The 15,210-nt window shown below is 40.3% G+C and overlaps 1 protein-coding gene across 1 annotated transcript in view; it reads right to left on the bottom strand.

The window, feature by feature from the left end:
* LOC125462635 (MAP kinase-activated protein kinase 2) overlaps positions 1-15,210 on the bottom strand; it is a 190,611-nt gene that overhangs the window by 52,675 nt on the left and 122,726 nt on the right. The window contains exon 2 of the mRNA XM_048552862.2: positions 3,942-4,081. Within this exon, the coding sequence (XP_048408819.1) occupies positions 3,942-4,081 (140 nt within the window). The remainder of the gene's footprint in view (positions 1-3,941; positions 4,082-15,210) is intronic.

The following is a 15,210-nucleotide window of genomic DNA, read 5'->3' as shown; positions in this document are numbered from 1 at the left end:
ACTATATACATCCTAGTATCTGAAAAACTCTGACTCACCACAAAGGTTTTATTTTCTACCCTTCAGCCAATTTTACAACCATGTTATTAATGCCTTTTTATTATTATGTGGGCTTCAAGTTTTCCAACAAGCTGAATGTGTCACAATTTTACAAACACCTTCAGCAAGTTGACACACACAACATGATTTTCATAACTTCCATTCACTGTCTCTTACAACATATTTTGTCATTTAACAAATCACTGCTGGCTCCTACTTATTAATCAAAGTTTGTTGAAATGGTAATTTTCTCCTCGCTCATTCTTTATAAAAATAATTCCTCGCTGGCAATGTTAACTGTGTAATAGAACATTAGAACATTACAGCACAGTACAGGCCCTTCGGCCCTTGATGTTGTGCCGACCTGTCATACCGATCTCAAGCCCATCTAACCTACGCTATTCCATGTACATCCATATGCTTGTCCAATGCCCAGTTTATCCTCTATAAACAAGGGTGTAATATTTGCAATCCACCAATTCTTTGGCTTCAGCCATATAGATGAGGAAATTTGAAAGATGAGTCTTTCTAACATTAATCACAAAATCTGTTTTCTAAAAATATAATTGATTTTAATACACCATCTATTTTTCAGTACGGCAATAGCTGGATTAAAGCTATGCATTAAGTTCTCAATGAACACAGAGAAGACAGGTATTCTCTAATATTATTAGGATAAACAGCAGCAAGTGAGCATAATATTTCTTGATGGTACACTTCAAATAAATCTAAAAGTGTAATTTATTTTTGGTGCAAGATTACAAATGTAGATGTTATTTAAACTCCAATACATTATATTATTGCATAACTAGTTATTGCCGCTAGATCTTCCCAACGTGGGACAAAATGTAGCAGACATTTAATGGTTCACTTCAGAAAACCGTTGTGATTCAATGGTAGCTTGGTCAACATCAGTTTGCTATTTGTAACGGCTACGGTCACAGTTGCTAGTTTCTTTAGATTTCGACATCATAGGAAATCCTGTATGTTCAAAAATGTCGTCATTTGTCTGAGGCTACCAATGGAGGCCCCGTCTTCCCTTTAGAGATTTACGTACAAGATTCACATTACACTAGTTAGTTTAGCCCTTAAATAACACCAATAAAACAGATAGATAATCTGGTTACTATCTCATTCCAGTTTCTGAAATCTTGATCTGCACAAATTGGCTGCAATGCTTCCTATATTACAGCAGGGACAACACTTCTAGTACTTAATTGCAACAAAGCTCTCTGCATTAGCCTGAGACTGCAAAAGTTGCCATTTAAGTTTTTTTTTCTCTATTCTAACACAAATATTTCTTCAGCATGATTTCTAAAAGTCTGACTCATTTTTCAGCGTACCCAAAGATAACCATTTGCGTTTTTTAATTCTCATCCTAGATCATCATTCTGGTTGATTTGAGGAGATAAAGATATGACTCAAGCTTCCCAACAAGCCATAGAAAGCAATATGAAACAGGTAGAATCTGAATATTTTTCTAGTAATTAGTCCACATTGATAGCATTCTTGAAATGAAAAACCATTAAAGTCTATTCAATTTATGACTTGTGAGTATTATTCCATGATGCAAGAATCCATTTAACTTGTGCAGTCTGGTTATTAGTAAAATTATATTGATCAGTTAAAGGCTGAAGTAATAAGGTGAAGGAATTGCACTTAAATGCATAGCAGTTTTCAAATCTTCAGTATTCTGTACAATGCAAATCACATTTATGTCAGCCATAATCACACTTAGAAGTAATAACACTATGTGCTCAATTGCACCTCAGACCTCAAGCACAAATATCTATATTGACACTCCAATGCTGCACTGACTGAGCACTGTATTATTGTAGTTGCCATTTTGCAATGATACTTGAGATTAAGATTAGGTCTTCCTTCACTGCTGGATGTAAATGTAGCTACAGCAATATTTCAAAGAAGAGCATGGAGTTTGTTTTGGTTTTCTGGTTCCATCAACTATTGCAAGAAGTGGATTAAATAGAACAAAAGGAGTAGCAAAGTCTCGTTCAGCCTGAGAGAGTGAAGCAGGGAGAGAGGTTTATAGCACATTTAAAAGCTAAAAAGAGTGATGGTAATAATGCTGAAAACTGTCAGTGTTCACCGTCATAACATCACTGAAGCTAGCAACAGATTCTAGCTTCCCTGTGTGTCCAAAATAATGCCGAAAATTCAGAAGTAGTCATGTGATTCTACACTTCTTGAGAGGGCGTACTGTTGAGGGGCACCAGCCTGCTACACAGGCTACAAGCAATGGAAAATCTATGAACTGATAAAAGCTTCCACGCTAATGCTGTTAGGCTCATTGAAAACCCTTGAGAAGCCAATACACCCTGCTGGATGAGGTGTATCAGAGATAATGGGAACTGCAGATGCTGGAGATTCCAAGATAATAAAATGTGAGGCTGGATGAACACAGCAGGCCAAGCAGCATCTCAGGAGCACAAAAGCTGACGTTTCGGGCCTAGACCCTTCATCTGATGAAGGGTCTAGGCCCGAAACGTCAGCTTTTGTGCTCCTGAGATGCTGCTTGGCCTGCTGTGTTCATCCAGCCTCACATTTTATTATCTTGGATGAGGTGTATGTTGGTTCTTAATTACTAATAGTGAAGTCAGTATACTATTAACGTGTGAACTGGCCCTGATATTTTGAAATGTTTATCTTCCTAGCAGCTTCTACCCTCACCTGATCAGAATCAGTTGGTTGTTATCTGAAATTGTAAATTAAGCGTGAAAGCTATTCAGTGCATGTTCACAGATAATAATGGGAACTGCAGATGCTGGAGAATTCCAAGATAATAAAATGTGAGGCTGGATGAACACAGCAGGCCAAGCAGCATCTCAGGAGCACAAAAATTCTCTGAAGGGTCTAGGCCCGAAACGTCAGCTTTTGCGCTCCTGAGATGCTGCTTGGCCTGCTGTGTTCATCCAGCCTCACATTTTATTATCAGTGCATGTTCACTGTGGGTGAATAATTCAGTGATTGATTACTTGTTTGCTGACCTCACTACTGCCACACAGCAGGCAATGCCGACATCTGCCGCTAGACATACAAAGCCAGTGCATAAGCAAAGGCTCAGGCCAGGAAGGTCACTAAATCTCGGTGAAAAGTTTGCTTTGAGGTCACCATTTCTGCATTGGTGAGCTCACAGTCAAGCCCAAGGACTTCGGACTTGCCAAAATTAAGTAAGTCTCCAGCAGACTGCATACAAATCCTCACGTCTGAGTGAATCAAACATCTCAATTTCACACACACGACTTTCTAGTCTGGAGCACTTAGTTTGAAACTTATCATGTGACACTTGAATGTCAACCAAACAGATTGAGAACGTATTTAATTTGTAGTTGTAGCGTTTGGTTTAGCACCTTCAATAATGATATCATTTATATACAAGATTGATATCAATGGGGCCTTTAGTACTGGGGGGAAAAAGAAAAGCAATGTTGTATTGAATTGGGGCTGCACTGCTGCTCAGACAGAGGTGCATACTGAAAAAGGAGTTTTGTTTTCTCTGTGGGTGCACGGTATGTACCGTCTTTCTGTAAACTTGTAGCTTGAAGGCGAATAAAGGCTCAAATATTAACTCCATCACATAGATGTGAATCTTGACAGAGCAGAGTTAGCAGAAATCAACATAGCTGCCTTTCACAAAGCCATTCCTTTTCATAGGCAAGTGCTAGCAACCAAAAAAAATCTGCAACAGACACATAGGAGGTTACAATTACAGAACCAGCTTCTAAATTCATTTTCTTGAATTCAATTCAGAGCCTTCCTGTGATTTGGTTTTATAACTTCAGACTTCTGCATCTTTGTTTTGTTTTAAACCTGGTGTCTCATTCACTACCAAATCGCATTTTCCTTAACTAAATATCTCTGTACCTTGTTGTAGAAGAACTTACCATTCCATCACTATCAGTAGGCACTTCCTTCCCTGATACAGATTCTCATAGACATCTACAATTCGGACAATGTGAGTACAGCCAGATGCTCGCCAGTGTAGGTCAACTTCTCGTCGGGCTTTTGGACAATCCTGCAACATCTAAAAATGGGAGAAATTAACAGTAAGCAAAAAGGAGGATTTCTCAGTTAAACACGAGCACTGAAATCAATTAATTAACTTGAAGCAGCAATTTTCCAAGTGCTACATTTCTGTTTTCTGCCCGTATCATTCCGCATATTCTTCTTTTACAGATAATAATCCAATTTCCTTTTGAATGTTTTAATTAAACCAGCCTTCAACACACTCAGGCAACATTTGTCAGGTGCTAAACATTTTCTGCATCAAAATAGTTTTTCTACCAGTCACCACTGTTTCTCCCACCTTAAATCTGTATGCTCTGGTTCCCAATTCTTCCAACAGTGGGAATGGTTCTGCCACACATACTGTGTCCATTTGAACAACTATTTCAAATCTCATCCCAGATTTCAGTACTCCACAGAAAACAGTGTCAACTTGTCTGATCCTTCCGCACAACCAAAGTTGCTCATCTCTGGAAGCATGATTGTGAACTTTTTCTGCACCCCGCTGATGCCTTCCCATCACTCCGCAAGCCAGATAAACAAAATTCAATATTATAGTTAAAGCTGACCCAGTACTTAATACCGATATGACGTAATGTCCTTGCTTTTGTATTCACTGCCCTGTCTATTAAGCACAGAATTTTGTATAATTTATTAAAATGCACCTTCAGAAACCTCCAATGATCTAAGCACAAAAGTACACCCATGTCACTCCTAGACAACAAGGTGTAGAGCTGGATGAACACAACAGGCCGAGCAGCAGAGGAGCAGGAAGGCTGATGTTTCAAGCTTAGACATTTCTTCAGAAAATCACGTCACTCTGTTCCTGCAGCGCCTTTAAAATTGTACCTTTTAGTTAATACTTTTCCTCTTCATGTTCTTCCCATGAAAATGATTCACTTCTTACCTCTCTGTGCTAAATTTTCATGCCACTTATCCATTCATCCCAAAAAGTGCAGAATTTAAAGACCTGGGCACCTATCTTCATAGTCCACATTAGTTTCAAGTTTCAAATCAACCACAAATATTGAAATTGTGACCCTGTTTACCAAGACCGAAGTATCTTTTTTCATGACATCAGAAAGTACTCAAGTCTCAAGATCAAATCCCAATGAATTCCACTATAATCAAACAAAAAACAAATTGCTCAACACTACTGTTCCCTACCACACTCACATTCCTGTCTTCATGTTGCTCCTGGCTCTTTTGTTCACAAATCTGCTATGTGGCACTTTATCACATGCCTTTGAAGTCCGTGGATACGACAGCATCAACATTAGCTTCATCAAGCTTCTCTGTTGCCTTACCAGAAGAGCTCCATCAAGTCAGTTAAACATGATTTGTTCTCAACATGTCCATGCTGGCTTTGAATTCTGATTTCTTAAAATAAAAGGAACTCATTACCACTGAGGCTAAACAAACTGGCCTTTAGTCATTGACATAACTGTACATCCTTTCTTAAACAAGGGTGTATCATTTACAATTCTCCAGCCCTCTGGCATCATCCCAGAGTCAAAGAAAAATTGGGAAATAATAGCGAGAGCCTCCACAATTTCCAATTTTGTCTCTTTTAGCATCTTTGGATATATGTCACATGGTCCTGATGCCTCACGGTCTTTGGATACACATCACGAAGTACTGATGCCTCATGATCTTTGGATATGCATCATGTGGTCCTGATGCCTCACCATCTTTGAGGACAGACAATCAATCCAAAATGTGGTCCTTATCAATTCAAAAACCTTCAAGTGAGAGCTACACCTTTCACCATGGTCTATGCACAATTTTCTTCTTAATCCAAAAATCTTAATCTCATACCTTGGCTATACCCTGCCTCCAAGCAAAAATCTCTTTGAGTCCTTAACTGGCCCTTTTACCATTCTTTCTTTTTGCTCTTCTCATTTGTTTTTCACTTCTCCTCGGACTCATTCGTTACTTTTATTTTAAGTTGCATCATGCACGTGACATCTGAATAAAGACACTGTTTCATCTTCACCTTAAAAAAGATTATTTTTAATTTTCCAGGGAGCTCGAGAATTTGTTTGCCCTACGTGACCTCATCATGAAAATATCCTTGACTATACCTAGTCTCTTTTCTTTAAAGGTTCAGTTGCAGTTCATTATTTGGTTACAGTCCTGCCTGCCAAGCTTGATGTCAAATTTATCTGGGTGAGATCTATCCTTCGCTCATTGCAACTAGGGTGTGAACATGTGCGTACCCTTCTCAATTGGAAGGCCATATTACTAAAACAGGAGGGGGGGGGGGAGAGGAGGGAGGGGGAGAGAGAGAGAGAGACACAGAGAGAGAGAGACACAGAGAGAGAGAGACACAGAGAGAGAGAGACACAGAGAGAGAGAGACACAGAGAGAGAGAGACACAGAGAGAGAGAGGGGGAGAGAGAGAGAGACGGGGAGAGAGAGAGAGGGGGAGAGAGAGAGAGGGGGAGAGAGAGAGAGGGGGAGAGAGAGAGAGGGGGAGAGAGAGAGAGGGGGAGAGAGAGAGAGGGGGAGAGAGAGAGAGGGGGAGAGAGAGAGAGGGGGAGAGAGAGAGAGGGGGAGAGAGAGAGAGGGGGAGAGAGAGAGAGGGGGAGAGAGAGAGAGGGGGAGAGAGAGAGAGGGGGAGAGAGAGAGAGGGGGAGAGAGAGAGAGGGGGAGAGAGAGAGAGGGGGAGAGAGAGAGAGGGGGAGAGAGAGAGAGGGGGAGAGAGAGAGAGGGGGAGAGAGAGAGAGGGGGAGAGAGAGAGAGGGGGAGAGAGAGAGAGGGGGAGAGAGAGAGAGGGGGAGAGAGAGAGAGGGGGAGAGAGAGAGAGGGGGAGAGAGAGAGAGAGGGGGAGAGAGAGAGAGGGGGAGAGAGAGAGAGGGGGAGAGAGAGAGAGGGGGAGAGAGAGAGAGGGGGAGAGAGAGGGAGGGGGAGAGGGAGGGAGGGGGAGAGGGAGGGAGGGGGAGAGGGAGGGAGGGGGAGAGGGAGGGAGGGAGGGAGGGAGGGAGGGAGGGAGGGAGGGAGGGAGACCCGTCCTGGTCATTATAACTGAAATCAGCGTTCCGCTTCCATAGTTAGTAGGAACTGTAGATGCGGGAGAATTTGAGATAATTAAGGTGTAGAGCTGGATGAACACAGCAGGCCAAGCAGCATCAGAGGAGCTGGAAGTCTGACATTTAGGGCCTAGACCCTTCTTCAGAAATGGGGGAGGGAAAGGGGGGTTCTGAAATAAATAGAAAGAGGGCGAAAGGCAGATAGAAGACGGATAGAGAAGCAGATAGGTGGAAAGGGGACAAACAGATCATAAAGGCAGGGATGGAGCCAGTAAAAGGTGAATGTAGGTGGGAAGTTAGGGCGGAGATAGGTCAGTACAGGGAGGACAGACAGGTCAAGAGGCCAGGATGAGGTTAGGAGGTAGGAGATGGGGGATAGGTGTGAGGAAGGACAGGTTAGGGAGGCGGGGAGGAGCTGGGCTGGGTTTTGGGATGTGGCAGGGGGAGGGGAGATTTTGAAGATCGTGAAGTCCTTTTCCATTGCTGTTTTATGGTGTTCTGCTATGCCAATATCACTGTAAGGGCTCAAAATGACTAAATGAAGGTCAAGCAGCACCTATGGCATTCTACCCAAGTACAGAGTGATGTCCTCAGAGCAAGCAGGAAGAGGGCATTTATTATCATTGTAATATTGAAGAGAATTACAGTCAGTTCACCCTTTTCCCTCAAAAATCACACATACATGCAGATACACATGTACACACACAGGCTCATATAAAGGCTCTCTCAGGCTCAAAGTGAACTTGGTTGTACACTGACACACTGCAATACCAACAGTAGTTTGAACCCTGGTTGAGAAAGGAGGAATCATGGAGCTACTCTCCAAAACACTTCCTCCAAAGACAAAGACGACATTCAAACTTTGTGTTAAGGAATTTTCACACATTCCTTTTTCAACAATGTACCTTACGACAAGTTCTTGTGCCTACAGCTGCCCTTTCCCACCGTAAGATGAAACCTGAAAAGCTCCAGAAACTGTACATCATGATATTGACCATCCCAAATAACATCACCATTACATTACCCTAACATGCTGTGGGTCTGAGTCACAGGGAAACAAGCAATAGTTAGAATTCAGGGTCAGTCCACATTAGCTACTTCTATTTCTAATATGAATCCTTCCATTTTTAAACCTTACCTATAATGCAAGGTGAGTACCCTTCTCAATAGGAAGGCCATATTACTGAAAAGGAGAGAAGAGAAATTATGGTAAAGAACAGCCACTGGAATAGACAACAGTCCTGGGCCATTATAACCTAAATCAGCAGTCCCTTTCCATTGCAGTTTAAAGGGAAAAGAAAATTGTCAAAGATGTAAAATGGATATTGGCCACTCGGCGTTAATACACTCGAACAAAGTTACCTCCTTTGTGTCTCCATGTTGAGACTTTCAACAAGATACTTAACTCCTTTGTCACTTTATATCTTCAGAACCTGTATATTGGGTTATTCATATCATGAGGCAATACTACCAAAGCATCTAGAAACAAATGGTTCATATTAATAATGTTGAACCGACGTTTTAACTGATATCTTTGTTTGCTGCATTAAATAATGGTGCTCATTTAAAATACTTTTAAATCAGAAAGGAGTTATTTCCCTTTTCAATAAAAATGATACTTCTAAAGATAATTGCAAGTGTACATTTTAGGCTTAAGAGTGGTGAAAACATGACAAACATTAATTTCCAAGCACCCAGTCTTTGCACGCATTAGCTCAAATAAAAATATATTTTCCCCAACGTCATTTCATATGTTCTCTTTAAGAAATAATGGAGAGCATCAACACTTAGTAACAAGTGCAGAGCATTTCAGCTGTGTAATCTTGTAACGACAAATCTCCTTACCATACTTAGGAAGCAAGTCAGGTAGTGGTCTGGGTTTGACACCCAAACCACGCAGGCATTTGTATTGTTGGTTCTCCGAGAATGGAACAATGCCAGATCTTGATAATGGGTCATTCACTTTACTCTTTAAACTAACAGATTTCCCAAGCAACAGAAATGACAACACAAGCACTTGCAGGTGATCAAATTGAAATTTACATTCTTCAGGTCATCCACTCGCAACAAAAGTAAATCATTATTGTTTACCTGTTTACAAATTAGTCCCAAGGCTAATTGTTGGGTATCATAAACTTAGATTATTAGAAGAAAATAGTTCATGTTCACCATGACCTACTTTTCCTGAAGGTTAAAATGGATCCTACAAGTAGTCTTTTGTCAATGGCATTTATGAAGAGAGTGAGGTTGGGGGTGGAGGGGAGGGGGGGGTGTGATCTCAGACTTGTGATGGTGGAGGCGGCAGCCATTTGGCCCATTTTATCTGCACCAGCTCTCCAAATGATTATCTCACCTAGTGCCATTTTCCTGCTTTCTTCCAGTTATTCAGCGCATTGTCAAATTCCCTTTGAATGCCGTGATTGAACCTCCTTCCACCACAAAATTCTTCATCGTGGTTTTTAAAAGTGTGTGACCCCTTGACCTGAGATAATGTCCTTTAGTCCTAGATTCTCTCACCAAGGGAAACAACCTCTGAGCATCATCCATGTTCTAATAATTGCAATAGGCTGGTCAGGTCAGATATCGTCTTCATGAAGTCCTGCTGAATACTGCTTGATCATGTCATGTATTTCTAAATGGTTTGCTATTACATCCTTTAGAACAGACTCTAACACTTTCTTAATGACAGATGTTACGTTAAATACCCTATAGTTACCTGTGTTTTTGTCTCATCCCTTTTTGAAAAAGGATGTTGCATTGGCAGTGTTCTCATCCTTTGGCAGTTCCTCAGAGTCTATGGATTCTTCAAAGATTATTAACAGCACATTTACTATCCCTGTAGCTATTCTTTCAAATAACTTGGGATGCAACTTATCAGTTGCAGGGGATCTATCGTCTTTAGGTCTATTAGTTACCCCAGTGCTTTTCCTTAGCAATAGTTATTGTACTAACTTCTTTTCCTCCTTTCGCCCCTTGATCATTTAGCATTTTTTCGAATGCTACCACTGCCTTGTACATGTTCAATAAAGTTTCCTTGCTCTTGTACTCCACACCCCTACGAATAAAGTCCAGGATAGAATGGGTTTTATTTACACTCTCTCTCAACTGCCCTGCCACATTTAATGACTTATAAATGTAAATATCCTTCAGTTCATGCATTTCCTTCATTTATACAGTCTGTGCTCTTGCCACCAAAATGCATCACCTCATACTTCGCCACATTGAATTTCAGTCACCTATCCTGCCATCCACCAAGCTGTTTATGAACTTATGATATTCTACATTATCCAACAGGGACAGCAACAATCCTCAATAAAAGGACCCTATGATATCAATACATAAAATTTAGCAGACAACCATGACTCCAATATCTACATTTGAAGCTGACAGGCCATCATCTGAGACTGTAATCTGTAACCAGTTGTTTCAAAATAAAAACAAGAATCAATTTAGTGAATTATTTCACTGGTTATGCTTTAGCATATATTTTGTCCTTCATACGGGCTATAGCTCAGTTGGTAGTAAACCTGCCTCAGAGTCAGAAGGGTGGGGTTAGGTCATGGTGCAGAGACTTCAGCACTTAACTTGGACAGTGCAACGTGAACGAGGAGTGCATTTCAGCCTATTTCTTTGAATTAAAATCCTAGGTGACGTCAGACCAAACTGTGTACATTATTCTAACATGAAACAAATAACTCTGGATGCTGGAGATCTGAGACACAGACAGAAATTGCTGGGAAACAATAAGGACTACAGATGCCAAAAACTGGGCCGAAATTTTGATTTTCCTGCTCTTCTGATACTGTCTGCCCTGTTGTTCTTTCCTGGCCTCACACTTATAGACCAAGAAATTGCCAGAGAAGCTGAAACATCTTTGGGAAGAAAGCAAAGTGAACATTTCAAATCCAGTGTGTCTCATCTACAGCAGACTCTTCTGAATATGTCACCAGACTCAAATTGTTAACTCTGCTCTCTTCCCACAGCTGATGCCAATCCTGATGAATTTCTCCAACATTTTCTGTTTTTCCTTCAGTACAATGTTCATTCAAGTAGTTATGGCAGATCAAGTTATGGCACAAGCTCTTGCATCTTTTTTTAAAACTGATTTTTTTTAAAAATGAAACAAAAGCTTTGGCACATTCCCTTATTCAGAGTTTGATGATAATTCAGTGCAGCGCTGAAAAAATCTTGCATTACCAAAAGACTTTCAAATGAGCACCCACCTAGTCTCTCCTCTTAAAACAAAGTTTTTAGTGTGAACAATCTGCTTATTTGAATGCACTATACATTTCATGCATAATCTTAAAAGAAACAACTCCTCAGCAGCCAATGCCCAACCCTCCGAGTTGACGTACAAGGAGTACTGGTCCCACATAATCTGCTCAGGAGAACGTTACATATTCCATCATCAAAAGGGTACTAGCCTGCTTTCTTGACTGTTCTTCCCTCCACTGGTTATTTATCCAATTTGTTTGCAAGAATAAACTAGGTGCAAAATCTCTCCCAATGTACTTCATAGGAGCAATACCAAATAACATTTAACACATCGCCATGTGAGAGCACACTGGGACATATGACCAAAAGCTTGGTCTAAGAATATGTTTTAGGTTGTATCTTAAAGGGGGAGTAATGTTAAGGGAAGACGTTCTAGAGTAAAACTTCCCTTTGTATTCACTCAAATTGAAATAGAGAATTATGCATATTTGATTTTTTGACATGTGAAGTATGAAAGCTTTTCTCTTCTTACATTGTTGTCCAAGACTTTTAATCAACTGTATTAGCAGTACAAGAAGTTGCCTCTCATTCAAAGTGCCCCAAGCTAATCTCGGAACAATGTCCCAAGAAATGAGAAGATGTTTTTCATTTCCGAACACATCCAACACGTTGGGGGTTTCTGGTGAGAGTGTGTTCCAGGTACTGAGTTCAGCAGTAACAAACTCCAGCACCCAGTGAGCTACACCCATTTGAGGTAATATTGTAAATGACAGTTCCAGACTTGATAATGTTGACTAAAATAGGCAGATGAAAGAAGTGCAGCCAAATGGAAAATTGCATGTGACTTTTAGGAAGTTTTTAACTGGACATTAAGCTGTATGAATTGTAATTTTCACAAGTTCTTCATAGTAACATTTGATCACTGCTGTTACCAAATAAATTATATTGAATTTATAGCCACGAAGGAATCATGGTAACAACCAAAGAGAGCTGTACAGCCAAATCCTGCTTTGCAGTTCTTTGTCCTTAACTCTAAAGTGTGCATCTACGTTTTTTTTTGGTAATGCCATGCTCTTGGTTGTTGACCTTATTGCCCTAGTGCTGGAAATAGGTCCATACCATCCATTGTATCTCGATCCTTTTCACATTCATTATACCTCAATTAAATCCATGTTTTCCTCACAGATAAAATTTAAAATTCTTGGAGACATTCTCATAAATCCCCTATATACTCTTTCGTAATTGCATCCTCCCTGGCACGCTCTGTAGTCCGAGTATAAACTTATTCTCTATGACTCTGCATCATTCAGGTATGAAAGGAAAGTAGCTGCAGGTCTTCTTAACCACCTTTACCTATCCTGTGACTTTCACTGATCTGTAGACACATGCTCTAAGATTACTATATACTGAACAGTTTTCTACTACATTTTGCATATTTCTTTGCCTTAGTTAGTCCAACATGAAAGCATTCTCTCAGGCTTCTCCAGATAGAATTCCATTTGCCAGTCTTTTGCCTACTTGACCGGTACACTGATACCTTCCTGCCACCTACAGTTCTCTCACTGTCAACTCTTGGTCTTTGTCAATTTCCCTTTTTAGTTGCCTCACTGGGATAGCATACTGGAAATCAAGCCCCTCTATTTGTGGGATCATTTAATTATTTTTTAAATGCTTGAAATTCCCAAGAATACTTGTCTTCTAGACCCAAGTTGACAGAAAACAGACTAGTTTTCTGTACACAACACAAATTACTATTTGTTACAAATAATTAGATGCCAGCTGCAGGTAAATCAGTTATGAACAGTCAGCACATAATAATGTTAAAATTTTAAATCACCTTATAAAGCCCCTTTTACTGAAATACACACACACACACGTGTAAGAGGGAGCACTCAAAGCAGTTCAATCATCATTGTTCATCAGGTCTGCTGAGTTGATTCTTGTGATTATTGTGCTGGTCACTATGCTGTTTTGTTTAGTCATACTTTGAACGTTTCCACTGGTTTGCAAGAGACACATGGTGGCTGGTTCGTGTGCGAAAGAGTCTCTGACTTATTCATTAAAAGTCACAGCTTACACCAATTGTTGAAGGAAAGGGCAATTTCAAATCTGAACACAAAATTCACAATTTCCCCTTCTTGGGTTCTACTTGTTACATACTGGAAAAATAAAAGTTCAATGCTCTGCTCTCTACACTTTTCATGCTGATTTTAATCCAATTGGTATTTGGTTGTTGGAATCCCCTTCCATTGTTTATGTATTTTTCAACAATTTGGCTACCGTTGACACTACCTCTACACATGCTTGTCCAGGAGGCAGACAGCATCCTAGAATCCTGACTTGGTGTAGAATGTATATTTATTGGGACTGCAGTGTCCAATTGATCAGGTAACTATCTAAACTTATCAAGAACCAACTTAAGACTTTCCTTTATCCTGGCAAAACAAAGGTATTGATCAGTCACCACTTTGATTGAAGACTCCTGTTAATAAAGATAGCCATATCTTTATAAAGAAAAATGTCCTTAGATCAGAGATACACGATTGGATAGCATCAGCAGTATATCCAGGAAACAATTCATTCATCTACTGAACTAACACGAAAGGGTGGACTTTAGATTTCTGGTAAAGCATCAGCATATCTGGGCACATGGCCCCAGACAGCCCAGACCCAGCTCTATTTTTAAGAGAGGAAATTTCACATGGCCTAAATGCTGTACAAGATATAGCAACAACCTCATTTGTTACTTATTATGTTTTGAGTGCAATATACTCCCAAATTAGCAGGCTTACAAATTTTAAGTGTGAAGACTGTTCTGGGGCATGGATTTGGTCAAAGTGCATTTGGTCTTCAAAATTCTCTTCAAATTACAGCAACCCGAACAACATATTTTAGTATCTGTTATGCAAACTGTATAGATTTATTGTTACATTTGGTAACTATTCGGTATTAAAATTTAATGTACTGGTCCTTTTCACAGACAGGGAAAGTGTTTTTGTTTCTGCTTTTGTTGTTGCTCTAACTTCAGTGGAAGCTTGGACCATACTTTTTTTTTAAAATCAGTGGGCTCAGCGGTGCATAATTAGCTCTCATGCTGTGGGCAGTCTGCCAGGGATCTGTCAGATTGATACAATAGCTCTTCCAGTGAAAAGCTGGCATTAATGGCTCAACTCCTGCATCAAACTCTACCTCAGAGTGCTGCGAAGATTCAATCTCTGAAATTGGTCAAGAGTGAGATCAGTAAATCTCTGAATAGAAACAAGATCAAGAGATATGGGGGTAGAGCAGGGAAAGTGAAGTTGAGACGGAAGATCACTTTGATCTTACTGAATAGCAGAGCAAGCACAAGGGACTGAATGGTCAACTCTTGTTGCTATCCTTTACATTCTTCAGTTATTTGAGGCACACTTAAAAAATTATATCCCAGTTCGGAGTAAGATTTCCACCAAAGGCAAGGAAACGGTCAGGATGGGATTCATTGACATACCCTTAAATAAAGTAACTAGTATGGATGATGTCTGCCTGGCTGCAAGGACAGACGTGTCATCAATCTTCTCTCCTTGCGGCAGGTCACAGAACAAGACTGGTGTTGGTACACTGAAAAGCTGCAGCCTGAAACACAGGTCATTATCGGTGAAGAATACTGTCACAACATCAATAACGCAATTGTTTCGGTCTCCATTTTTAATGCTGCTTTTGTCGTAACCCTCTCTGCCTGGTAAGGCCTGTATTTTCTTTTGAGAGATATCCCTTTAAGACCAAATATTCTGCTGCCATTTAGAAAGAGCAGAGAGCTGAAGATAGAATGGCAAGAGGTTGTAGATCAGACAAGACTCACAACCACTATTTCAGTATCGTCAGAGCCCACCTGATGGTTTAAAGGGGTCTGAGTAGTGACTTT

This window comes from Stegostoma tigrinum, chromosome 21, assembly GCF_030684315.1.
Source record: "Stegostoma tigrinum isolate sSteTig4 chromosome 21, sSteTig4.hap1, whole genome shotgun sequence".
Taxonomy (NCBI): domain Eukaryota; kingdom Metazoa; phylum Chordata; class Chondrichthyes; order Orectolobiformes; family Stegostomatidae; genus Stegostoma; species Stegostoma tigrinum.
Note: the sequence above shows the minus strand (reverse complement) of the source record. Positions and strands in the feature narration are given on the sequence as shown.